Source organism: Monodon monoceros, unplaced genomic scaffold (assembly GCF_005190385.1).
Source record: "Monodon monoceros isolate NGI ecotype Baffin Bay Population unplaced genomic scaffold, NGI_Narwhal_1 Super_Scaffold_12, whole genome shotgun sequence".
Classification (NCBI taxonomy): Eukaryota; Metazoa; Chordata; class Mammalia; order Artiodactyla; family Monodontidae; genus Monodon; species Monodon monoceros.
In genome coordinates this window covers 262,745-287,507 of record NW_021703768.1, presented here as the reverse complement: position 1 = coordinate 287,507, position 24,763 = coordinate 262,745, and the positions used below count along the sequence as shown (strand labels likewise).

Sequence of the window (24,763 nt, the reverse complement as noted above, 5' to 3'; positions counted from 1 at the left end):
CTGGTAACTCGCAGTACATCCCTCCCGCTCTTCGCGGAAACAAGCCTTTTCAGTTCTTAGTTGTTTCCTCTGGTCTTGATTTCGAAATTAATCGAAATCTCGGTAGTTGGAGAAGGTGGTCAGTTTGAGGCTGATCTTTAGTGTTGAGATTTCTTTGTGGATCAATAAATGATCTATTTTTAGAGCAATGCAGAGTTGCTAGAAAAGGATGTTCTGAGGCTGCTACCCCAGACCCAGCGAGCGCGTGGGTCGCTGGGCGCAGGGGGGCGGGGCTCCCGGGACGCGCCCGGCGCGGGGCTCAGGGGGCCGGGAGGGCCAGCCTTTCTGTAGGCTGTGTCTGTGGACCGGGAGCGCCTGGACTTTGTTTTTATCCGTTTAGGCAATTCAATCGCTTTTAAAGTGGCGATTGTTTTAAATGGCATAATTTCGATTACTGGTGTATTTGGATTTCTTCTTCTTTTTTAAAAAATATTTATTTATTTATTTAGGCTGCGCTGGGTCTTAGTTGCAGCATGTGGGATCTAGTTCCCTGACCAGGGAACCCAGTCCCCCTGCATTGGAGGCGCGGAGTCTTAACCAATGGACCGCCAGGGAAGTCCCTGGATTTCTTTTTTTTTTTTTTTTTGCGGTGCGCGGGCCTCTCACTGCTGTGGCCTCTCCCGTTGCGGAGCACAGGCTCCGGACGCGCAGGCCCAGCGGCCATGGCTCACTGGCCTAGCCTCTCCGCGGCATGTGGGATCTTCCCGGACCGGGACACGAACCCGCGTCCCCTGCATCGGCAGGCGGACTCTCAACCACTGCGCCACCAGGGAAGCTCTGGATTTCTTTTTTAAAATAAACTTTATTTTTAGAATCGCTGTAGATTTTCAGAGAAATTGCTGAGACTTCCGGAGAGTTCCCATGCACTTCACTTCACGGTCGATTTCCTCTATTATGAGGAACTACGTTAGTACAGTACACTTGCTACAATTAATAACCCAATATTGACACATTATTAACTACAGTCCACACTTTATTCAGATCTACTTAGTTTTAACCTAACATCCTCTTTCTGTTCCAGGATCCCACAGTAAATTTAGTTGTTCTCCCTGGGCGCCTCCTGGCTGCGGCAGTTTCTCAGACTTTCCTTGTCTTCGGTGACCTTGATGGTTTTGAGTGCTGGTCAGGACATCCTGTAGCCTGTTCCTCTGTTGGGATTTGTCTGGTGGGGTTGTGGGTTTCAGAGAGGTACAGTGCCCTTCTCGTTGCAAGTGTCAAGGGTGAATGCCCTCAACATGGCTCACCACTGTGACCCTGGTCCTGATCACTGGGCGGTGAGCCTTTCCATTCTCTGCTCATTGGAAGGAAGTCAGTATTGGCCAACCACGATTAAGAAGTGGGGGGTTGTGCTCCCTTCCTTGAGGGTAGAACATCTACATAAATTATTTGGAATTCTTCTGTATGGAATATTTGACTCTTCCATTTATTTATTTATTCTGTCACTTGTATCAATATGGAGTCATGGATACATATTTATTTTTATTGTGGTTATACACATAACATAAAATTTACCATTTTAATTGTTTTAAGTGCACAGCTCAGTGACATTAAGCACACTCACATTGTTGTGCAACCATCACTACTATCTGTCTCCAGAACTTTCTCACCTTGTAAAACTGAAACTCTGTCCCCATTAAACACTAACTCCCCACCCCCTACCCCAGCCCCTGGCAACAGCCATTCTACTTTCTGTCTCTATTAATTTGACTACTTTAGGGATGGTATATAAATGGAATCATTCGGTATGTGTCTTTTTATAACTGGCTTATTTCACTGAGCACGATGTCCTCAAGGTTCATCCATGTTGTATTAGGTGTTAGAATTTCCTTCCTTTTTAAGGCTGGCTAATAATAATTCTATTGTATATTGTATTAGGGTTCTCCAGAGAAATCAATTATATATATAATATAAAAAATATATGTAGGGCTTCCCTGGTGGCACAGTGGCTAAGAATCCGCCTGCCAATGCAGGGGACACAGGTTTGATCCCTGGTCCGGGAAGATCCCACATGCCACAGAGCAACTAAGCTTGTGCGCCACAACTACTGAGCCTGCGCTCTAGAGCCTGGAAGCCACAACTACTGAAGCCCCCACGCCTAGAGCCTGTGCTCTGCAACAAGAGAAGCCATGAGATTTTAATTATTTATTTATTGAGGTATAAGATGGGGAGGTTTTTTTTGTTTGTTTTTTGTTTTTCTTTTGGTGGTACGCGGGCCTCTCACTGCTGTGGCCTCTCCCGTTGTGGAGCACAGGCTCCGGACACACAGGCTCACGGGCCCAGCTGCTCCGTGGCATGTGGGATCCTCCCGGACCGCGGCACGAACCCGGCAGGCGGACCCTCAACCACTGCACCACCAGGGAAGCCCAAGATGGGAAGATTTATTATAGAAATTGACATGTGATTATGAAGGAGGAGGAGATCTGCCATCTGCAAGCTGCAGGCCCAGGAAGCCCGTGGTGTAATTCAGTCTGAGTGTGAAGGCTGAGAACAAGGAACGCTGATGTCCGAAGGTAGGAAAGGATGGATGTCCCAGGTCAGGCAAAGAGACAGTTAGCTTGTCCTCTGCCTTTTTGTCCTACCTGGGCCCTCAACAGATTGGACGATGCCCACCTGCGTTGAGGAGGGCAATCTTTCTTACTTGTGTTCAGATTCAACACCAGTTTCCTCCAGACACACTATCCCAGTCACACCCAGCTGTCTGGGTGCCCTTAGCCTAGCCAAGTGGACACATAATATTAACCATCATACACACACACACACACACACACACACACACACACACACACGCATACACCACGTTTTGATTATCCAACTATCCATTGACGGACGTTTGGTTTTTTTTTTCTACTTTTTAACCCCTCTGAATAACACTGCTATGAACACGGGTATGCAAATACGTGTTTGAGGCCCTGTTTTCGATTCTTTGGGGAATAGGCCCAGAACTGCAGTTGCTGGGTCACATGGTAATTCTATGCCTACTTTTTCTAGGAAGCTTTGTACTGTCTTCCACCAGCGTCTACATTCCCACCAGCAGTGCACGAGGGTTCCAATGTCTCCACATCCTCACCAACACTTCTTTTTTAAAAATATGGAATGCTTCACAAATTTGTGTGTCATCCTTGGGCAGGGGCCATGCTAATTTTCTCTGTATTGTTCCAATTTTAGTATCTGTGCTGCCGAAGTGAGCACTCACCAACACTTCTTGTTTTCTGTTTTTATTTCTTTTTTTTTTTTTTGTGGTATGCGGGCCTCTCACTGTTGTGGCCTCTCCCGTTGCGGAGCACAGGCTCCGGACGCGCAGGCTCAGCAGCCATGGCTCATGGGCCCAGCCGCTCCGCGGCATGGAGGATCTTCCCGGACCGGGGCACGAACCTGTGTCCCCTGCATCGGCAGGCAGACTCTCAACCACTGCGCCACCAGGGAAGCCCTTGTTTTCTGTTTTTTGATAGTGGCCATCCTGATGGGTGTGAGGTGGTGTCTCGCTGTGCTCTTGATTCACGCTCCCTGATGATCAGTGATGCTGAGCATCTTGTCATGTGCTTGTTGGCCATGTGTGTGTCTTCTTTGGAGAAAGGTCTATCAAGTTCTTTGCCCAGTTTTTGAATTAGGTTGTTTATTTATTTATTTAAATAAACAAATTATTTATTTATTTATTTATATTTTTGGCTGTGTTGCGTCTTTGTTTCTGTGCGAGGGCTTTCTCTAGTTGGGGCAAACGGGGGCCACTCTTCATCGCGGTGCGCGGGCCTCTCACTATCGCGGCCTCTCTTGTTGCGGAGCACAGGCTCCAGACACGCAGGCTCAGTAGTTGTGGCTCACGGGCCTAGTTGCTCCGCGGCATGTGGGATCTTCCCAGACCAGGGCTCGAAGCCGTGTCCCCTGCATTGGCAGGCAGATTCTCAATCACTGCGCCACCAGGGAAGCCCTGGGTTGTTTATTTTTGGTGTTGAGTTGTAGGAGTTCTTTACATTTTCTGGGTATTAATTGCTTATCAGATACAAGATTTGCAAATATCTTCTCCCATCCTGTGGGTTGCCTTTTCTCTCTGTTGATGGTGTGCTTTAACGCACAATGATATTTACCTTATACTTTGGTTATAACCCAATACGACTTGATTTATTTTCTTTTTCACATTGTTCCAGCTTTGGCTCCTGGAAACTCTGTCAGGTGGCTGGGTTTACTTTCTTTATTCTTCTAATTTTATTGAGGTATAACTCACATACAGCACTGTATAAGTTTAAGGTGTATAGCATAATGACTTGACGTACATACATCATGAACATGAACCACAAGTTTGGTGAACATCCATCATCTCATATAGGTACAAAATTAAAGAAATAGAAAAAAAATTTTTTCCTTGTGATGGGAACTCAGGATTTACCCTCTTAACGACTTTCATATATAACATACAGTGTTAATTACATTTACCATGTTGTGCATTACATTCATAGTACTTATTGTTCTTATAACTGGAAGTTTCTACCCTTTGACTGCCTTCCTCCAATTCCTCCTCCTCCTACCTGGGTTTACCTTTATTTTGTTTTAATTAACAAAAAATTTATTTATTTATTTGGTTGCGCTGGAGCTAAGGCTCCTTAGTTGCAGCTCGCCTGCTCGTTAGTTGTGGCATGTGGGCTCCTTAGTTGCGGCATGCAGACTTCTTAGTTGCGGCATGCAGACTTCTTAGTTGCAGCATGCATGTGGGATCTAGTTCCCTGACCAGGGATCCAACCAGGGCTCCCTGCATTGGGAGCGTGGAGTCTTAGTCACTGCACCACCAGGGAAGTCCCGGGTTTACCTTTATTATGTTACTTTCTGCTTCCTAGTTATGCTGCCTTTATTTTATTTTTTATTTTTGGCTGCACCATGCAGCTTGCTGGACCTTAGTTCCCTGACCAGGGATTGAACCCATGCCCTTGGCAGTGAGAACACAGAGTCTTAACCACTGGACCTCCAGGGAATGCCCCCCTATGCTGCCTTTCTTATACTTCCTTCTCCCTTCCTATATCCTATTAGGTTCATTACGTTTTCTTTAGTCTTTTTTCCTTCCATAGATGTGGAAGTTATACAACCTATTTCTAGTCTTTTAGTGGTTATCTTAAGAGTTTCACATTACTTTTTTAAAAAAATAAATTTATTTAGTTATTTATTTGTGGCTGTGTTGGGTCTTCGTTGCTGCGCATGGGCTTTCTCTAGTTGCGGCGAGCGGGGGCTACTCTTCGTTGCGGTGCGCAGGCTTCTCATTGCGGTGGCTTCTCTTGTTGAGGACCTCGGGCTCTAGGCGCTCAGGCTTCAGTAGTTGTAGCACGCGGGCTCAGTAGTTGTGGCTCACGGGCTCTAGAGCGCAGGCTCAGTAGCTGTGGCACATGGGCTTAGTTGCTCTGCGGCATGTGGGATCTTCCCCAGACCAGGGCTCGAACTCGTGTCCCCTGCATTGGCAGGTGGATTCTTAACCACTGCACCACCAGGGAAGTCCCCACATTACATTTTAATCTCAATCACTAGCCCTGGCCATTTCCTGAACACTACCGGATCTTACACTTGCATCCCTCCCCTCTTCCATGGTTGGTGGTCCAGGGTTTGGGTTTCTTTGACACCCCTTGCTCAGGGTGAGCTGCCCCCAAGCAAGCCCTGTGACAACGGCTCAAGATGGGGGCACGCAGCCTTTCCGTGGGCACAGGAAGTAAGAATGGACAGAAGGGGGCAGTCCCAGAGCTGGGCAGGGGGCTTTGGGCAGGGGGCTCAGTCCACCGGGACCTGGGAAGACTGTGTCACGTGCAGCCCTGTCACCCGCGAGCGAGGAGGCTGGGGGGCTGCGGCACAGCCCAGGTGCCAGTGCCCACGTGGCTGCCCCAGCTGGCCGAGTGAACCTCAGGCGGAGGCTGCGGAAAGAAGGGACGGGTCTGAGAAGCTCCGTGCCTAGCCACGCCCCGCCCCGCTATGCTCCAGCCCCTCGAGGGAGCCCCCGGCCCAGCCGTGCTCGCCTGATTCCTGCCAGCACTGCCACCAGGTCCCTCTGTCCACCCAAGTCAGGCTCAGCTTCATCTCAGCTGGGTCAGCTGCAGCCCTCCTGGGTGGTCGGCCTAGTGGCCACGGCGGGAGGGGGGCCTGAGGGGGACAAATGTTGGCTCCAGTTGGGGCGTGGCCTGTGCACTGTGCTCCCCTGGGGTGGCAGTTCTGGGCCCAGCCCTTCACAGGGAGAGCCGAGCAGGACCTGAAGGCCAGAATTCCAGAGGAGGGGGTATCAACCACCCTGACATCCCGCCTACATGTCAAGGCCCCTGCTGTCCCACCAGGGCTCGACTTTGATGGGCAACAGGTGTCATCGAAGGTCAGCCACTCTGACACTCAAGTCCTGGGCTTGGGACTGCGGTTCTCTGCCCTCCCTCCACTGCCTGGGGGAGCAGAGACCTGTAGGCAACCAAAGACCCAGCGCTCAGCACAATAACACCCGGCGTTCACACCCACTCCCACGTTCACACCCAACCCACGTTCACACCCATGTTCACACCCACATGCAAGCTCACACCCATGTTCACACTCACACCAATGTCCACACTAACACCCACACCTGCACTCACGCTCACACCTACTCACACCCACACCCACACCGACACCCATGTTCACACCCACGCTCACACCCACACCCACGCCCATGCTCACACCCACACTCACACTCACCCTGGCTTTCAAGTCCCCACTCCTGACCCACCCTCCACCTTGGTGACTGTGTGGAGCTTCATGTGTGGGCACCAGCCACTGGGCCTCTCATCCCCTTCCAGTGTGACCCACTGCAGGGACAATCCCCATGCCTGGTGCCTTGTGGCATCTGGGCAGCGAGGGACCCATCTCCAGAGCCCATCTGGTTGCACCCTGGGTTGTCCGGAAGCAGCCCCCGAGGTGGGGTGTGGGGTACAGGCCATGGGCTAGGGGTAAAGTCCAGCTGTCCTGCAGGAAGCCTCGGGCCAGCCAACAGGCTCTGGAATGAGCACCCTTCAGAGTGTCCCACATGGGGCCACAGTGGTCGGTGAGCTGGGTCTGCACCTGAGGCTCCCCCGGAGGTGTGGGGCTTGCAGTGTCTTCTTACTGGGGACCCCCAGTGGCAGTGTCTGTGGGTCTCTTCTCTTCTCTGGTAGAGGATGACTGGTCTGCACCGTGTGTGTATGGGGGCACTGAGGGAGGGGCCAGGGCCCCCCTGCTGCGCACGTGAACTTTCCTCTCCCCCTGGCCTGGGGTTTCGGTCTGCGAGTTCAGCCGTTCTCTTAGGGGAACCCATGGTTCCGTCCAGATCCGCCTGGAGAACACACCGTGTGCCCTGCCGTGGGGTAGGGCGGCCCTGGGGGCCTGTGCACAGATGCCCAGGTGCTGGAAGCACACTGCTCTGGCCTTCCTGGGTCCCCGCCCTTGGTCACCCTCTGACCTGATTAGGGCTCTGCAGAGAAACAGACCAATGGGAGAGAGCGGGAGGGAGGGAGACTGACTTATTTTAAGGAACTGGCTCATGTGGTTGTGGCTTGTCCAGCAGCTAGAGACCCAGGGAGGAGCAGAGGCTGCAGCTCAGGGCCAGAGGTTGTGTACAGCAGGACTCCTCCTTCCTGGCGACCTCAGGCTTTTCTCTTAAGGCCTTCCACTCTTCGGGTGAGACCCACCCACATTATCAGGGTCATCTGCTTTACTCAAATCTACAGACTGCCATGTTAATCACATGGAAAAAACCCTTCATGACCCCCACGTTCACTGCAGCATTATTCACAGTAGCCAAGAGGTGGAAGCAACCTAAATGTCCATAGATTGACGGATAAACAAAATGTGGTCTATTCATCCAATGAAATATTATTCAACCTTAAGAAAGAAATTCTGACACCTGCTAAAACAGGGATGCACCTAGAGGACATGATGCTGAGTGAAATAAGCCAGACACAAAAGGACAAATACCGTCTGATGCCACTCATACGAGGTCCCTAGGGGAGTCAAATCCGTAGACAGAAAAGCAGGAGGGTGGGTGTCGGGCTGGGGAGTGAGTGTTTAATGGCGACAGAGTTTCGGTTTGGGAACACGGAAAGTTCTGGAGATCTACTGCCTAACAAGGCCCGTATAGTTTACGCTACTGAACTGCACACTTAAAAATGGTTAAGATGGTTAATTTTATGTTTTGTGCTTTGTACCACAAACAATAAAGACCAAACGAAAAGACTGTGGTTCATGACAGATGTTCAGTATACGTTAGTTCCCTTTTCTGAGTAACATTTTATGCTAATTTCACCACTGTAATCAATACATATATGAAAAAACACACCCTTCACAGCAACGCCTAGACTAGCGTTTGGGCAAACACCTGGGCTTGTAGCCTGGCCGACGGGATGCAAAACTGACCCTCACGCCCTCCTTCTCCGCAGGCCCTTGCCCTCCCCGCACCCCCTGCCCCACTGCCATCGTGCGGCAGCCCCCACCAGCCTTCTCCTCCAGCTGTGGTCCGGGTGTAGAGATGCGACTAATTTCCTTGAAATGGTCTGGGGATTTTTGAGGGAAGGGGTGGGAAAATCTTTTCTCACCGTCACAAAGCCTGAAGCCACGGCCCGGAGCAGCCAGGACAAAGGTAGGGCGCCCAGAGCCGGCTTCTTCTTCCATCCTGGCCCGGGGCGCTGGCCCGGTGCCCGCTGGAGCCATTTTGTCCCCGTCAGCACGGATCTTGCAGGCTCAGCAGCTGTCCTGGGCCTCAGCAGGAAATGTCCCTGTGGCTTCCGTATTCTAGCAGGCGGAGGGCCAGCCCGGCCGGTGGGGTACAGGGCATACCTCGCCTGCTAGATTCGTCAGGTGGCCATGGGGCCGAGGCAGATGTGTGTCGGCGTGCGTGACCCTGGGGGCCGTGCACGGGGGTGAAGGGAACTAGTGGGGGCCTGTCTGTGACCATCGCTGGGGGCAGGAGCTGGAGGGGGGATGGGAGGAGCCCCCTCAGCTCCAGCTTGTAATCACAGACCTCCGAGCGCCGTGGCCAGGCCAGCAGGTCACTGCCCGGACAGGAGCACAGGGACCTGGGCCCGGGGTCGGGAGCCAGAGCCGCCGCCCCGGGTCGGGGTGGCAGCGGGGGTGTGTGTCCGAGGGCTGAGCGCACATAGGCAGGGGTGTGTGTGCCGCTGTGGCGTCCTGTTACTAAACAGCCAGGCCACGGGGCTCCCTCGGGAGCCAGCTTTGCTCTTCTGAGCGGAAGGGGGTCAGGTTTCCCTGAGAATAGCCCCTGACCGCCCAGAGGACACCTGGCTTGGCCTCCCCATGGCCAGTCCAGCCCCCTGGTCCCGTCTGCTCTGCATCCTCTCGCCCCTAGCTCGTGGCCAGCTGTCTTCTCCTGGGACTGTGGACCCCCAGCCCCTTCTGCACAGGGTGGCCCGAGGGGGACCCCAGTGCATTTGTTTATTGAACCTGTCTTTAGAGGGTGTCTGCAAAGTGCTGGCACCATGCTGGGCCCTGGGTCCTTGGGGATGTGAGGGCGACACCTGGCCAGGGAGGGCCGTCAACAAGAACCCTCACCAAGAAGTGATGACAGCCCGTGGGGCCTCCCGCTGCACAGTGGGGGGAAGGGGCTCACTGGGGAGAAGGGAACATCCCCTCTCCTGCCCTGGCCCATGATGTCCATCCTTGCCGTGGCCCAGGGGGGCCTTGGCTGGGACCCAGGGTCAGAGAGGGAGCTCTGGGGTGAGGGGCTGCTCAGGCCAGGAAGGGCCACGTGGGGAAGGGCCAACCTGTCCCAAAATAGGGCTGACAGGATCTCCTGGCCATAAAAGGCTCTTGGAATCTGGACCCCAGGGACCCCGGGCAGCTGGATACGCTAAAACTCAGCCGCCCCCTCTGCCCCTTGTACTCTGCCCACAGCAGCTCCAGCGCCACCGTGCAGTGTCCCCTCAGCCAGCCACAGACATGGTAAGGCTGCTCCCAGCGCCCGGCAGAGCCCCCGGCGGGCTGGGCTGGGCGGTCCAGCAGGAGCTGGGCAGTGCCTGGGGGAGAGAGGACGGCGGGCAGGCCTCTGCGCACACGGGGATCAGGCTGGGGCCGTGACCAAAGGTGGGAGGGTCTCTGGGGACCTGAGGAAGACGTCCAATGAGGCTGGGCAGAGAGCGTGGAGTGGGGGGCCCGAGGCCAGGCCCTGCCGGCCACTGGCGCCGCCCTTGCTCTGGGGCCCAGGCCGGAGCAGCCCTTTCGGAAAGCGGCCGGGGCGGTGGCAGGCAGGGTGGCCCGGCCCTGGACTATCGCTCTGGGATACCAGAACAGGCTGGGGCCTTCCCCCTGGCCCCCAGGCCAGGCTCCTCCCCACGCTGGCCATGGTGTCCCTCCCCTGGCCTCACTGGCTGTCCAGCGCCGCCCCACTGCACTCTCACGTGGCTGGCCTGCCCCTGCCTCGAACGCCGTCCCCTCTGAGTGGCCTCGCGGAGCCTTGCTCTCCCCTCAAGACCCATCCCTGTGCCGCCTGGCCTCCAGCCTCCCCCAGACTGAGGGGTGGAGGGGCCCCTGGCGAGCCTGGGCCCGTGTCCCCACAGACGGAGCGCCTGACGGCGGAGCAGATCGAGGAGTACAAGGGAGTCTTTGAGATGTTTGATGAGGAGGGCAACGGGGCGGTGAAGACGGACGAGCTGGAGCGGCTCATGAGTCTGATGGGCATCAACCCCACCAAGAGCGAGCTGGCCTCCATGGCCAAGGACGTGGACAGAGACAGTGAGGCCGCCAGGGGCAGCGGGGGGGGGCGCATCACCGGGGTGTGAGTGGGGAGGGGCTCACCGCCCTCACTCGGGCACTCGCCGCTTGCTCCCCGCAGAGAAAGGGTTCTTCAACTGCGACAGCTTCCTGGCGCTGATGGGGGTGTACTGGGAGAAGGCCCAGAACCAGGAGAGTGAGCTCAGGGCGGCCTTCCGCATCTTCGACAAGGAGGGCAAGGGCTACATCGACTGGGACACGCTCAAGTAGGGCCCGGGGCCGGGCGCGGGCGCGGGGGCGGGGGCGGGGGGAGGGCCCGCTGGCTGCCACTCAGCGCAGGCTCCTGCAGGTACGTGCTCACGAACGCGGGCGAGCCCCTCAGCGAGCTGGAGGCCGAGCGGATGATGCAGGAAGCCGACAAGGATGGGGACGGGACCATAGACTACGAGGGTGAGTGGGAGATGGGCCCCGGGAGCCCGGCGGCCGGGTCAGGCCAGGCTGCCTACTTGTCCCTCTGCTCTCAGAGTTCGTGGCCATGATGACTGGGGAGTCCTTCAAGCTGGTCCAGTAGGAGCAGCCACTGCGGCCGTGGGAAGCCCGCTGCCTGCTGCCATCACCCTGCTGCCCACCCTGTCATCCACCCCACGCCGGCTCCGTGGCCAATAAACGCTCCAGCCAGACTCGTGTGTGCTTCACTGTCCCAAGGCTGGAAAAAGGGGCTGCAAAGCTGCGGGTCTGGAGAAGGGAGAGGGTTCTCCTGAGCTGCCCATCACACTTGGGCCATCACTTCTGTGGGATACCTGACACTGCCTACAGCCCAGCTCTGGGCTCCGGACACCAGCTGGAAGGCCAGGCTGGGCATAGGTTGAGGACCACGTACTCACACTGCCTGCCTGCCCTGGGAGGCGGCTGCCCCAGGGCCCCTCCCGGAGCTCTTTCCTCCATATGGAGATCACTTAGAAACTTTATTCTCTCTCTCTCCAAAAAGCTGTAGACATCACAGCAGGCCCTGAGCCCTGAGGCTTAGGTCTGTGGGGCCTCATCTGGGCTGAGGGCCTGCTGGGCCTGAGCCAGGGGCCAGGGCTGAACGTAGCAGCAGCGTGTGTGTGTGTGTGTGTGTGTGTGTGTGTGTGTGTGTGTGTGTGGCCAACACAGGGCCAGCTGGCTCAGATGCCCAGCGTTACATAGCAACGAGGCCAGGGCTGCAGCAATGTGCCGGACGGCTGGCCTTCCCGGGCGGGAAGGATGGTGAGGGTGGGCTGGGGTGCCCTTGCACGGTCCCCTGTGAGCACAGAGTGGCTGGTGGCATCGGGAGGCTCGGGAGAGCTTTCCTGCCCGCTCCGGGGGGCACCAGGGCTACAGCCAGGGGTGTTGGGCATTGCGGCCCCACTCCTGGGGCTCTGGAGGGGTCTCTAGGCATGAGGCCTCAGGGAGGGGGCTGGGCTACTGGGAAGGGGGTGGCTCTTCCTGTCTGGTTTTAGCCATCTTGACGGCCTCATCGTATGAGGGCGGCAGCTCAGGGGCATACAGGCTGTAGGCGGGAGGGGTCACAGAGTCGAGGTCCAGCTCCCCCAAGGGCAGGGGCAGCCGCGTGCCCAGCGGGTACTGCACAGAGCTGTAGGCTGCAGGGAACCAGAATGGGTTTGTGGCGACCAGTGGCTCTGGCCCTCACCAGTCCCCTGCCGCCCCTTCAGGCAGGTGGGCCGCCGGGCGAGGTCTGCCAGCACTCACATGACACAGTGCTGTGCATGGGGCTGTCGCTGTCCGCGGGGATGGCTGTCAGGTCGCAGGACTCAGGTGCTGATGGCAGGTGTGGCTGGGCGTGCGCCCGCTTCCGGAGACAGCAGAAGCGGACACAGCTGGCCGTGGCCCCACACAGCAGCAGTAGGAGCACAGCAAGCAGGAGGAGCCTGGGCAGGGGGGCGACATCTGCCGCTGGACCGACCCCTGGCCGCTGAGCGCCTGCTCCCTGGGGGCAGTCACAGCCCGGTTGCCCAAGACAAGGCGATGGATAGGGTAAAAGACAACCAGGGACTCTGTCTCCAGGCCGGAGACCTCCTCCCGGCCCGGCCTGGCCTCCTGCTGCTGGCCTGCCCTGGCTGTCTCTCCAGGGCTGGCCACAACTGGCCTTGGGCTTACTCCCAGGACACGCTGTCCCAGACCGACTGCACAGTCCTGTGCCCAGACCAATGACCATGTTCACAGGGGCCTCCCACAGGGGCGGGGAGCGAGGGAGTGGGAGGTGGGCAAGCAGGCTACAAGGGAAGTCCTGCCCAGGGCCCCGGGGGTGTCCCTAGCCATGGGGGACTCAGGCAGGACCCACGCAGGAGGTCGCCCCTGGTGCTGGGGGAGGAGGCTGGGGTCGGCATGCCAGGCTCTGAGGGCCCCAGCGCCTTCCCGCCAGCGGCCCAGGAGGGGGACAGTGCTGGCGACGCCTCGGCCGTGGAGCCAGGCGGGGTGGGGGTCTGGTGGGCCTGGCCCGGGGGAGAACCGTCGCACCCGGCTGCGCGCCGCGGCCTCCACTTACCCCACGTGCCACAGGCTGCTCCAGCGGGCCTGGGGCGGGCACCTGCGGGGACGGGGGCACTTGGAGCAGGCGAGGCAGGGCCCGGCCGACCGCCCTGCCCGAGCCTCCCCCAGGGTGGGGCCAGACCCCAGCTCCCTCCCCCCCGCCCCCACTTACTGATCCGAGGGGTCGCAGCTGCCTTCCGCGAAGCCCAGCGCCACCTGTGGGGACAGGGATGAGCCCGGGCCAGGGCGCGCCGAGCGCAGACCCGCGCCGAGCGCCCCGCGACCCACCTGCGGCAGCGGCAGGAGCGGCGGCAGCAGCAGGAGCCCGCGGTCACCTGGCGCGCCAGCGAACATGCTCAGCGCCGACTGGAAGCGCGAGCCCACTAGCCTCGAGGCTTTATGGAGGCCCCGCCCCTAGGCCCTCCCAGCGCAAACCCCGCCCCCCGAGACCGCGCCCATTGGAGGGCTCGCCCTGTAGCCGCGCCCATGTGCCTCGCCCCTACCCTCCGCCCAAGGTTAGCCTCGCCCTTTAGCGGCCCCGCCCCCGCAGGCTCTGGGCAGGCCCTAGATTCCCCCGCTCCACGGCCCCGCCCACACAAGCCACGCCCACAAGCCCCACTTCTTGGCCCTCCCAGCAGGTCCGTTTTCTCTGTGTTTCCTCAGCCTAGGATCGCGGGGTGGGGGGCGGTCTCGCCCCGTTGGCTTCTTGCAGTCGGGCTTGGGGTGGACCGGGGCGCACCCTGAACAGCTGTGGCCCGGTCTGCACAGGGTGTGGCCTCGGAGGGTGGCGGCCAGGACACACGTGGCCACGCCTCGCACACACCCCGGTGCTCAAGGTAAGGGTTGCAGCAGTCAAGACGCTGGGGCGTTCCTAGCGCGCTGTTCAACTACGTTTAGTGTGCACGCTCGCTGCGGGCGCTCGCTGCCCCTCTGCCTTCCGCTCCGCCATCCGGCGCTCAGGCTGAGGGAGGTGGTCAGCACGGCAAGGTGCAGGGTGGTGTGTCTTGTCTGGGGAGGGTGGGAGGAGAAGTTACCCTGCCGTGTTTTTCTTCATTGCACTCAGGACGTACTCCACAAACATCTCCCCACTGGAGGGGAAGTGACTGCAGCTCCTTGAGGGCAGGGCCTCCTCGGCTTGGCTCTCTCATGCCTGGATCTGCCAGCTACCTGCTCCATGATCTCTGCTCTGCCTCTGTCCTGCAGCTGTCCAGCACCTCCTGGCTGTACTATGGTCCTCAGGGCCCCTGCTGACTACCCTCTTCCTCCATTCTGCTTCGGAGGCCCGGCTCAGGAGTGGGAGGGAGGGGGATGGGCACTGGTTCAGCCAGCAGGCAGGAGTGCAGGCAGGGCCTTGGGCAGTGAGTACCAGGGTCCGCTGGTTCTAAACCCTGAGAGCCAGGCCAGGGTTTAGAGGAGAGTGGCCTGCCCCTCCCACGGGCCAGCCTGAGGGGGAGGCAGGGGTAGTGCTCTGCAGGGAGGACTTCCTTCTGGGGCCTGGCCTGGGCTGCAGGACCCTGGCTTCTCTTCTCACCTAGTGAGAAAGCAGCCCCTGTGAGGGCTAGGAAAGGACCTGGGTCTGCCCACCAGACTGAAGTCCTGCAAAATGCTGCTCTGTGGACACCGTCACTGGCTCAAGGTTAGGGAGATGGCAGACTTCCAGGCACCAAGGGCACTGAGGAAGTGGGGTGAGGGCTCCAGGCTGGTGTCCTGAAGCCTGTGCCCAGGAAATTCCCCGGATGCACCTTGCCCTCCACTCCTGCCAGGGAAGGCTGCGAGTGCTCGCCTGGGGGAGGCACGGGGGTGGCGTGGGCAGGCTGGGCGTGCTGGGGTGTACACAGGGGGCCTGGATGGGTGGGCTCTGTGGGGACAGTGTCTAACCTGCCACTCTCCAGAAGGCAGGGGCTGGGTGCAGGCACTATTCTGGGCTCCCAACAGGGTCTCATGGGCTGGGAGTTGGGGGCTTCTCCCTTGAAGAGCTGGTCAGGACCCAGAAGGCTGAGCCCAGACTCACTTCGGAAAAGTGGAAAACCAAACTCATGGGCTGGGTGTCCCCCGGACACTGGCTGGGCTGTGAGGGACGACACAGTGAGGGCGTGTCCCCGACATTTGCTCGCTCCTTGCTTGGGGGCATCAGAGACCCTGGAACTTGGGAGAAGCAGGGAGGCCTAAGGGGCCGCCTGGGCTTTGGAGCCTGCCGCCCCCTCCCTCCCCGCCGGCCTCTCTGGGTGTGGAGCCCCGCAAGCCGCCCCCCTCCCCCCCGGCACGCCCAGTTGTTCCCCCAGGGCTCAGTCTTCCAGGCCGAGTTCACTGTTTTATGGACCGACTTGTGAGTGAGGGTGGGAAGCAGGGGCTGCCCCCCTGGGACTCTGTCCCCATCTCTCCTTCACAGCTCACTGCAGGGCTCACCGTGGCCCACACTGCAGGCCTGGATGCACAGGTTCACACAGGATTTATTGACAGGTCGGCGGGCGCAGCTCTTCCCCCCACCAGGACCTTGAAAGGCTGGGCGGGTGGTGGTGGGGCTGGGGGCTCTGAGGGGCTCAGGCTGGGAGCAGGTTGTGGTCAGGACTGGCCTCATTGCCTGTTCTGAGTGTGGGGCTGGGACAGGAGCTCTTGGCCCCGGGCTCACTGGATACAGGGCAGCAGGAGGTGGCCGTGCCTGTGGAGGTGGGGTGCCCCAGCCATGGGGCCATGCGGGGGGCCACCCTTTTGAAGCTGCCCAGCAGGGATGTCCAGGTCCCAGGCCCCTGGTTGGCTCGGCTGGGTCCACAGACCGGGGGAGGGCTTCAAATGTGGCAGGAAGATCCGAGGGGGCTCTGTGGAGAGACTCCTGTGGCCTCAGGGGCCCGTCACCACCTGCGCTACAAAGAGGACCTTGTAGGTCTCCTTCACGTCCCCCCTGAGCTGCAGCAGGGCTGACACCATGAGTGGGTGGTCCGGCTGGAAGGAGAGAGGCGGGGAAGGAGGGGGACCCTCGGTCAGCTGGCACAGCGGACAGATGTTTTCTGGCCGTGGCGCTGCCCACCTCACCTGCCCAGGGCCCCCCCGCAGTCCCCTCCCTGGGTGGGGGCAGGGCTGTCATCCTGCCCAGCTTGTGGCTTTCGAAGGCTCCCTGGCCGCCGTCCAAGGCACCTACATCAAAGTCGATGGGTGGCATCCAGGAGATGCTGATGGTCTTGGTCTGGCCGCGCTCCACAAAGCCCTTGGAGGGCTCGATGGTGAAGCCCTCGTGTTGCAGGGATGCGACGCTGTCCAGGCTGAACTCGACAGTCTGCAGGCATTGGTGCTGTCAGCAGGTGGGCGGGCACAGCTCCCGGGGAAGCGGCGGGACTGGGGATGAGGGAGCCCAGCACCTGCCCTCTCAGCCCTGACCAGCAGGCTGCCCACCCCACACCTATCAAGGGGCAAGGCCAGGAGGGGCCTGGGTTGCCCAGGCAGTGGTGGATGCAGAGGTGCCAGGCAGGCCAGGGAAGTGCTGTGGTCACCTTCTTTGGGGACAGCTGGGTGGTCCGGATGCAGCCCACCTGTAGTTCTCGGGTGGCAGGTGGGGCCGGCGTGTCTGTGTCCAACTGGACATAGGCCAGGGTTACCAGGATGGGCTTCAGCTCCTCAGCTTCTGGAGAGGGAGGGCCTGGCTGGGGGCTCAGGGAAGGGGGGGTACCACCAAGGGAGTGTGGGAGCTGGGTCTGGCAAGGATAGTGGGCGGGGCTGGGCGAGGACAGCCGGCTTTGGGGGATGGGCCGGGAATGCCAGCCCTGCACGCAGGCCTCCAGGGCCAAGGGTGCGGTCAGAACAGGACTGGTCCTCCTACTGCCGCCCCGCCCTGCTGGGGCTCCCAGCACTTCAGAGGGCTCACCCTCTGTGCGCTCGGGGTGCAAGGCAGGGATCACGGTCAGGGACTCCACAGGCACATCCAGGGGGTCCCCGCCTTCCACAAACATCATGTACTTGCGGGCCGAGCCCTTCAGGAGGATCTGGTGGGAGATTTCCTGGGGGCAGGAGCACAGCAGACTCAGTCCGCGACCCGCGAATGGGGCTCCGGGAGTAGGCAGTGCTGGGGTGCAGGCCTGTGGGACCCAGGACTCTGATCTCTCCACCTCATGACCCCCAACCTGACGCAGAGCCCCCAGGCAACAGGACTCCAATGTGGGGCCGTTTGGGGGAGGGCGAGGGCCTCAGACATGCGGACGCAGGCGGGTTGGGCCGGGAGCAGGGGTCCAGGCTGGGCTCCTGGAGCCGCACCTTTTCGAAGAGCACGACCTGAAGCTGGTCAGAGAAGTACAGGCTCTCATGGTCCGGGCTGAAGGTCACGGTGAAGTCCTGCGCCCTGCCCGGCTCCATGACGCCCTCCACCGGGACCACGCTGAACACGCTCTGGCCGCTGTAGTTCTGTGTGCCTGGGGGCAGGGCAGCCTGGCAGGTCCGGCTCCCCCCGCAGTGACCAGCGCCCCCCAACCCCGCACCCCCACGCCCCGCACAGTCCCCTGCCAGTCCCCTGCCAGCAGCGGTCACCCCCCCAGCCGGCCAAGCTCACCCACGACTTCTGTCCTCTGGGCCGGGGAGGCCAGGAACTGCGGCAGCCGGTGCTCGCCTCCGCTCCTGGTGGAGAGGCTGTCCAACTGCATGGAGAACTTGATGGGCAGCGGGGAATTGTTTTGCAGCTGCAAGGAGCAGGGCTCAGTCACTGGACCAGCTGGACTGGCCAACCGATGGATGGGCTGCTGCAACCAGGTCTCAGCTCCCTCTGCTGCCCCGGGCCACACCCTGGGCAGTCAGGCTCAGGCTGGCCTTCAGCCGAACCAGCATCCCTGCCCAGGCTCTTCTCTGCCCTCACCCTCTTCCACTGAGAGCACCCCATGCCCCCATAAAACACTCCCTGGAATCCCTGGCCTGGGCTGTGCTGTCAGGACCTGGACTAAACCGGGCAAGGAAGCAGGTGTCCTGTGGGTGGCTCCATCCTAAGGTCGCCACGTCCCTCAGACCCTGGGGGAGCAGCAAGAGGCAGGCGTGCCTCCCTGCCCGGGCTGGGGAGCCCACACGGCCCCTCCCCTGAGCCGTCCCTGAGCTGAGCTCCCCCCGGTCCCAGGTGGGGCAGCCCACGCAAAAGCCCTGAGGCAGGAGGCCCGGGCACTGGGGAGGTGGGGGAGGAGGGTGTGCATCCTTGGCTTCTCCTGCTAGAGAGGGCTGTGGAGGTGACTGCTGCTGGCGGGTGGGGTGGGAGCGGCCTGCACCCGCGCCGGCTCCCTGACCAAGGCAAGGCTGACCCCCTCCTGGGGCACGACCCCTCCCAGGAGGTGGGGCAGGCGCCGTGTCCCCGCCACGCGCTTTACCTTGAAGCCCGCGGAGGTGGATTCTCCGGCGATCACGTAGCCCATGTTGAGGACGCCTCCTTCAATGGAGCATGTGGTCACGGACGCCACACCTGTGCCCACGAGGGCCAGGGAGAGCGTGCCTCTCTTGGTGATGACCTCCAGCATTTCCTGGGCCTGGGGAGACCACGTCCCTTAGCGTGGAGCAGACACGTGTCAGAGACAGGTGTGGGAGCTCCGTCTCGGGGCAGCTGGCTCAGGACGTGCGGGACCTAAGATGGCTTGGAGCTCCCTGGCCTTCTCCTCCTCCTTCCAGCAAGAGGCCAGGGCCCAGAAGGGCCAGCGGCTCCCCGGGCCTGGCTGGACGACTACGGGCCTGGGCACTTGGCGGGTGTGCAGAGTGGAGAATGGGGCCGTGGAGCCCCAGGGCTGCAGCCCGGCTCAGGGTGGGCCTAGGACTCACCAGGACGCTTTCACGGGGGGAGAAGGACAGCTTCAGGACCTGGGTCTCTCCAGACACCAGCTTGCGGATGGGATTCAGCAGGACAAAGGGGCCGTTGGGGTTCAGCACGGAGTACTCCAGCTGATGGCCCAGTGTCAAGGATGGGTGACAAGTACGGGGCCGCAGCCCTTCACCAGACGCCCCTGTCCCCCTGCAGCAGGCTGCCTGGGCCGGGTATGGAAAAGGATACATCGAGATGCTCGGGGGAGATGTTCTGGATGGAGACCTTCTTTATGCCGCGTTGTCCTGAAACAGGGGAGTCAGGTCACTGCCCGGGCCTGGGGGTGGGGCATGGGAGCCCAGGCGGTGATGGGGTGCCTGGGTCCCTATGGGTGGGGGATGGCCGTGGAGGGCTGGGCCCGATCAGGACACACCTACAGCGATGTCGCCGAAGTCAGCGATGGTCTTGCCTTTGTCGGACGTCACCACAATGGACGGTGCTACCGCTGGACACCACAGCTCCAGGTACACGGTGTTGTGGGGACTGAGGTGGCGGGTAGCTGCTAAGGGCGGAGTGGGCGCCGCATGCCCCGCCCTCTCAGCCTGACCCCATGCTGGCCCGGCCCAGATCTGGGGGGCTGCAGAGCGGGGACGGTGACTTCTTGGCCAACCACACCCCACCCTGCCCAGAGCGCCGCACCTGAAGCTCAGGGGTTCCGTCCCCTTCCTGTCTTTGGTGTCGCCACTGGCAACAACACAGGGGACCACAAACTTGTCAAACTTCCCCTGGAAAGGTCTGGTCAGGGTGGCCTGTACAGCCTGGTACTCCTGGGAGCTGCAGTGGAACCGGCAAGGTGCTCTCACACCCCTATCCCTAGGCTGCCCCCAGCGGCCCAAGAGGCCCCGCGCTGCCCTCCATGGAGGGGTCCATAAGGCCATGCCTGCTCCCCAGGGCCCTGGGCTAGAGGGTATGAGGTGGCAGCCTTGGGGGACCACGCTGTGGCCCAGGCTGTGGCTGTCCCAGTTTTGTCTGACCAGCTGGTTTTCTCACCCCTTCCCTGGTTGCTGTGGCAGCCTCCCACCTCCCCCAGGGTCTGGTCAGGCACCTAACCAGAGAGCCATGTTCCTGGAGCCACAGGCAAGGGTCCAGGGCTGGCAAGTGGCTCAAGCCCATTGGAGTTCTCTGGAGCTCGTTTGGCAGCTGGGGAGGCTGGGGTTGCTGAGCTGGGAACATGGGAATCAGGGGCTCAGCATCTCCCCAGCCCCTGGCCTGAGGTTGTTCACAGGGACCCTGGGCCCTAGGGCCCCAGGGGAAGGAGGTGAGCAGGTGCCCAGGAAGGCAGAGCCTGAGGGGACTCTTGGTTCCAGCTGTATCTGAAGCCAGCCCCACCCTGGCCTTCCAGCCACAAGGCTCAAAACAGCTCTGCTCCAGGTGGAGGAAGTCTCTGTGGGGGGCAGCCTTCTCTTGGGCCCACCTGGACATGAGGTCCTCTTTCTGCAGCTCCAGGGGCTGGGAGGCAGAGGCCTGGAACAGCCGGTCTCGGTTCTGCAGCCGCAGTATGGAGAAGGACTGTCTCCGCTGGTCCTTCCTCTGGGTGGCCGTGTCCTTTTGGGAGTGCGAGGTGGGAGGCCAACTGTGGGGCTGCGCCGGGGACTCTGCTCCCAGCAGACCACCCAGGGCAGGAACCCAGGGGCCCAAACTCCAAGCGGCTCCCTGGGGGACACCGTCGGCAGGTGCGGAGACCCCAGTGTCTGTCTTTACCATCGGGGAGACCGAGGCCCGGGGCGGGGCAGGGCGGAGGGCTGGCCGAACTGGGGGTCCTGGTCCCTGTGCCCTGCCCCCAGCCTCACTGCCCTGCCAGCAGGCTGCAGGTCCTGCCCCTCCTCCTGCGCTTGCTATGACAGCACGGGTGCTCAAGATCAGGCCCCAGAGGCCGTGGGGAGATGCGGGGCTCTCTGCGTCCCCAGGGCAGCAGCAGGCAGGCCCTGGGCTGTGACTGCCCAGGTCTGTTGGACGCCCTTTCCCGGCAGAAGCCCGGCGGTGGCTGCCTCTCCAGACCTGAACTTGCTAGGATTCACAGGCCCCTTTGAGGTTCATCTGTTCCCCCTCCATTGTAAGGGCAAGCCCCCTGCTAACCAGTGCAGAGGGGCCCGGCCCACCCTCCCGGGACCACCGTCTGGGGATCCACCTCGCCTAGCGATGCTTTCAAGAGGGGAGGGAGGAGCCTTGCCAAGAAAAAGTGTTAACCTCTTGAAACAGTTCCACACACACAAGGCTGCAGAAAAGTCTGCCCGGGGCTCCTGACCCCCCGGCCCCCCAGCCTCAAGGCCGGTGGGGTCTGTTCCCAAGCCTTTGTGCAGCGGCCTGGTGTACAGTGGGCAGCACCCCCGTCTCCCGCCCCAGGCTCCCCCTCCCTCCCCCCCCCATGTACCGATTTGGCCTCAGCTTCTTTGGTCAGGCCCTGTAAGGCTTCCTGGTGGATCAGCTCGCTGGTCAGCACGGGCCGGAAGGCCACCCGGACCAGGCACCTCTGTGAGGAGAGAGGCCGGAGGGCAGAGGGGCCCCTGTGGGTGCCCCCAGCACCCCGCTGCCGCCACCGCCAGGATCCCCTGGTCACGCTCTTGGACATCCTGGGGTGATACCCCATCTCTGCTTTGGGGTCTCAGCTTAGACAAGCCCTTCTGGAAGGTCCTTCCTGACCTCTGCCCCCGGAAGTTGGGGTGGCTGCAGATATGGTCACCAAGCCCGTCTCACCACGTGGGGGGGTGGTCCTGAGATGGACCATCCCACTGCCCACAGGGCACGAGTGAGAAGGGGACGTTTGTGTTCAGCCACTGAGACTTGGGGGTGAGTCACTGCACCCTCACCTGTCCCCCTTTCTGAAGCACGTCCACCTTGCAGTCCACCCCCTGGAACGGCCCCGGGTCCCAAAGGGGGTTCACTCACCACGGCCTGCCCCGTGCTCAGTGCAGCAAGGGAGCAGGGTGGGTAACGGCTGCAGTAACCCCCTTGGAGAGGGGAACCATGACTTAAGCTGAATTTGCTCAGTTTACTAAAATGCATTTCAATAATCACTGAGACACTGCCAGGGTCCAGGGCCTGCATGTGCCCCTTCCCACTGAGTCCCCTCACAGTGGCTGTCACCCCGACTCTTGAAGGTAAGGAATTCAGCTCAGAGGGGCTGTGATGGCCCCAGGGAGTCTCTGCCTCCAGGCCCGGGCTCTTTCTGCTTTATCAGCAAAAGCAGTGGTGGGGAAACCTTTCGCCAGTCAGCCGGTGGGCAGGCACCCTGTGCTCCTGGTGACCAGGCGCTGTGTGGCCTCTGTGCCCATCTGCTGTGAGATCCAAGGGCTGCACGCCCTCCCTCCAGCCAGGGGCCCGTGGGATCAGCTGCCTGTGGGTGCCCCGCCTCTGGGGCCAAGTTGGGCTGGCGGAGGGCACTGTGGCCTGCTTGGGTCTGATAAGAATCCAGGTTGATCTCCATGTCTGCTGTCTGGTTGAATCGCTGTGGTCCAGGGAGAGTAGAGACCGGCTCCCTGGGCTGGCCCCGCCCCAGCCCACCCGTGGGGCCCACACCCACCTTTCCTGGCCACACGGTGCCCACCGAGGGTGAGATGGTGATGGGGGAGTCTGAGGGCAGCAGGAACTCGAAAGATGTGGGCCCCACAGGGGATGCGTCCTCCAAGCCGATGCGGGGTACCGAGGGCGTCGGCGAGTTCACGCTCAGGCGGGAGTTGATGACGTACAGGGTGGCCACCGACGTGTCGTACAAGGAGGTGGCCGCAAACTTGACCTGGTAGTGGGACAGCTCCAGGAGCGGGTGGACACCCACAGCCCGGCACGTCAGCTTGAAGCACCTGGAAGTGACAGCGTGGGCAGCTCAGCTCAAAATTTTAGTAAAAATACTTTGTGCCCCTGTGCACATTTTAATAAGATAGTTAAAATTTTAATCACAAGTTTAAACATTTGCAAAGCAGGTAATTTCTGGCTTATTTCCTTAAATATTCACTGACATTTAAAAAATAAAACTGATAGGGGACTTCCCTGGTGGTCCAGTGGTTAAGACTCTGCGCTCCCAATGCAGGGGGCCTGGGTTTGATCCCTGGTCAGGGAACTAGATCCCACATGTTGCAACTAAAGATCCTGCATGCCGCAACTAAGACCTGACACAGCCAAATAAATAAATATTTTAAAAAACCTGATAACTTACTCTTTAAATATAAACATGGGAATCTATATACCATAGTGAATTGATTCTTTTTTTTTTTGGCTGTGTTGGGTCTTTGTTGCTGCACGTGGCTTTCTCTACTTTCGGCTAGCGGGAGCTACTCTTCGTTGTGGTGTGCAGGCTTCTCATTGTGGTGGCTTCTCTTATTGCGGAGCAAGGGCTCTAGGCGCGCAGGCTTCAGTAGTTGTGGCTCATGGGCTCTAGAGCAGGCTCAGTAGTTGTGGTGCACGGGCTTAGTTACTCCGCGGCACGTGGGATCTTCCAGGACCAGGGCTCGAACCCATGTCCCCTGCATTGGCAGGCGGATTCCCAACCATTGCGCCACCAGGGAAACCCCGTGAATTGATTCTTGCCACCATCCGGTTTTAAGAGAAAAGAACAGATATTTGGGATTTTAACCAGTGGAAAATTTACAGTCCATGTTGCTTTGAACTCCTATTTCCATTGCACTCCTGCCATTGGATTTTATCCTAATTACCTATGTTTTAATGCTTTATGAGGTGATGTCGATGGCCCTATCATACTTGTCCGTAACAAAAATGTGTTCATAGGTTGAAATATTTCAATGTATATTTTTGTGTCCTGTGACCACAGGCTCTAAATGTTAAAAAAAAATTCCTTCTGGGTGGAGATGTCATTGAGGTTATTGTTACAAGTTAATTAGTTGAAATAGCACAAATGTATGGAATGTGATAATCATTACATATAAAAAGTAAGAGCTGCTTGGAGTCACTTCAGGAAGGTGATGGAGCTGTTTCCCGGCTGGTTCAAGGGCCTGTGAGGGACGCGGCCTGTGGCCTTGCTCCATTGACCTGGGAACTTGGGCCCACCCAAGTCCCCTCCAGCCCCTTCCTTTCCATTCTTGTGACCACGCGTCTTCCGATGTCCCTCTGAGGAGCCCCCCGTGGCTCTCTCAGGTCCTGCTCCACTTTGCTGCAGGGAAAGACCGTCAGGTCCCATCACCCAGGCCCAGGTAGATGCTGTGACCTGCAGGCAGCAGGTTCACCCAGGACACCCAGTGCCACGTTTGCTGAGAAAACGCTTTTATCTCCGTGCACGCTATACATGTTTCTCTCCCTCTCAAAAACCACCGAGGTGAGATGAGCCCATCGGCGTGTGGGGAATGTTCTCCTGACCTCAGAGGCAGACATGCAACATGCCTGGCCTCCCTGCCTAGCTACGTGCGAGCCTCCAGCTTCTTTTATCTGGTCACACAGGCAGCTGGTGCCCGTCACAGGGGCCAGGCCAAGGGTACAATCAGCCCTGCTCTGGGGGTGTGCCTGACCTCCGGAATGTTATCACCACCATCATCATCACCGTCACCACCATCATCACCGTCACCACCGTCATCACCATCATGATCGTTACCATCACCACCATCATCGTCATCACCACCATCATAATCACCATCATCACCACCTCCATCTCCATCATCACCATCACCATCATCCCCATCACCACCATCACCATCATCACCATCACCATCATCACCATCACCATCACCATCATCCCCATCACCACCATCACCATCATCACCATCATCACCATCA

At 59.5% G+C, this 24,763-nt stretch overlaps 3 protein-coding genes and 1 non-coding gene across 6 annotated transcripts in view; 1 reads left to right on the top strand and 3 right to left on the bottom strand.

Annotated features, from left to right (window-relative positions):
* Positions 1-3,121: 3,121 nt before the first annotated feature.
* LOC114893544 lies at positions 3,122-3,228 on the bottom strand. The gene has a single exon (XR_003792960.1). It is a non-coding gene; the product is annotated as a U6 spliceosomal RNA (small nuclear RNA).
* A 4,828-nt stretch (positions 3,229-8,056) lies between these two features.
* CALML6 (calmodulin like 6) lies at positions 8,057-12,115 on the top strand. Of its 3 annotated transcripts, none has more exons than XM_029215661.1 (5): positions 8,057-8,635; positions 9,907-10,743; positions 10,844-10,988; positions 11,072-11,172; positions 11,247-12,110. In XM_029215661.1, the coding sequence occupies exons 1-5, from the start codon at positions 8,545-8,547 to the stop codon at positions 11,291-11,293; spliced, it is 1,221 nt and encodes a 406-aa protein (XP_029071494.1). In that variant the 5' UTR covers positions 8,057-8,544; the 3' UTR covers positions 11,294-12,110. The 3 variants fall into 3 exon arrangements, with proteins under 3 accessions (XP_029071494.1, XP_029071492.1, XP_029071493.1); XM_029215659.1 differs by having other exon boundaries at positions 11,062-11,172; XM_029215660.1 differs by having other exon boundaries at positions 11,072-12,115.
* Positions 12,116-12,121: 6 nt separating this feature from the next.
* On the bottom strand, positions 12,122-14,182 carry TMEM52 (transmembrane protein 52). The gene is made up of 6 exons (XM_029215917.1): positions 14,125-14,182; positions 13,522-13,628; positions 13,406-13,449; positions 13,250-13,291; positions 12,454-12,632; positions 12,122-12,344 (listed from the first exon to the last, which is right to left on the bottom strand). Exons 1-6 carry the CDS (start codon positions 14,180-14,182, stop codon positions 12,166-12,168), a joined length of 609 nt encoding a protein of 202 aa, XP_029071750.1. The 3' UTR covers positions 12,122-12,165.
* A 1,889-nt stretch (positions 14,183-16,071) lies between these two features.
* CFAP74 (cilia and flagella associated protein 74) overlaps positions 16,072-24,763 on the bottom strand; it is a 57,668-nt gene continuing 48,976 nt past the window's right edge. The window contains exons 18-31 of the mRNA XM_029215916.1: positions 22,566-22,842; positions 21,417-21,515; positions 20,460-20,590; positions 19,685-19,819; positions 19,419-19,528; positions 19,235-19,290; positions 19,006-19,125; positions 18,564-18,719; positions 17,768-17,894; positions 17,476-17,630; positions 17,086-17,222; positions 16,719-16,875; positions 16,370-16,504; positions 16,072-16,173 (exon numbers count right to left, since the gene is read on the bottom strand). Of these exons, the coding sequence (XP_029071749.1) occupies positions 16,072-16,173; positions 16,370-16,504; positions 16,719-16,875; positions 17,086-17,222; positions 17,476-17,630; positions 17,768-17,894; positions 18,564-18,719; positions 19,006-19,125; positions 19,235-19,290; positions 19,419-19,528; positions 19,685-19,819; positions 20,460-20,590; positions 21,417-21,515; positions 22,566-22,842 (1,897 nt within the window). The remainder of the gene's footprint in view (positions 16,174-16,369; positions 16,505-16,718; positions 16,876-17,085; positions 17,223-17,475; positions 17,631-17,767; positions 17,895-18,563; positions 18,720-19,005; positions 19,126-19,234; positions 19,291-19,418; positions 19,529-19,684; positions 19,820-20,459; positions 20,591-21,416; positions 21,516-22,565; positions 22,843-24,763) is intronic.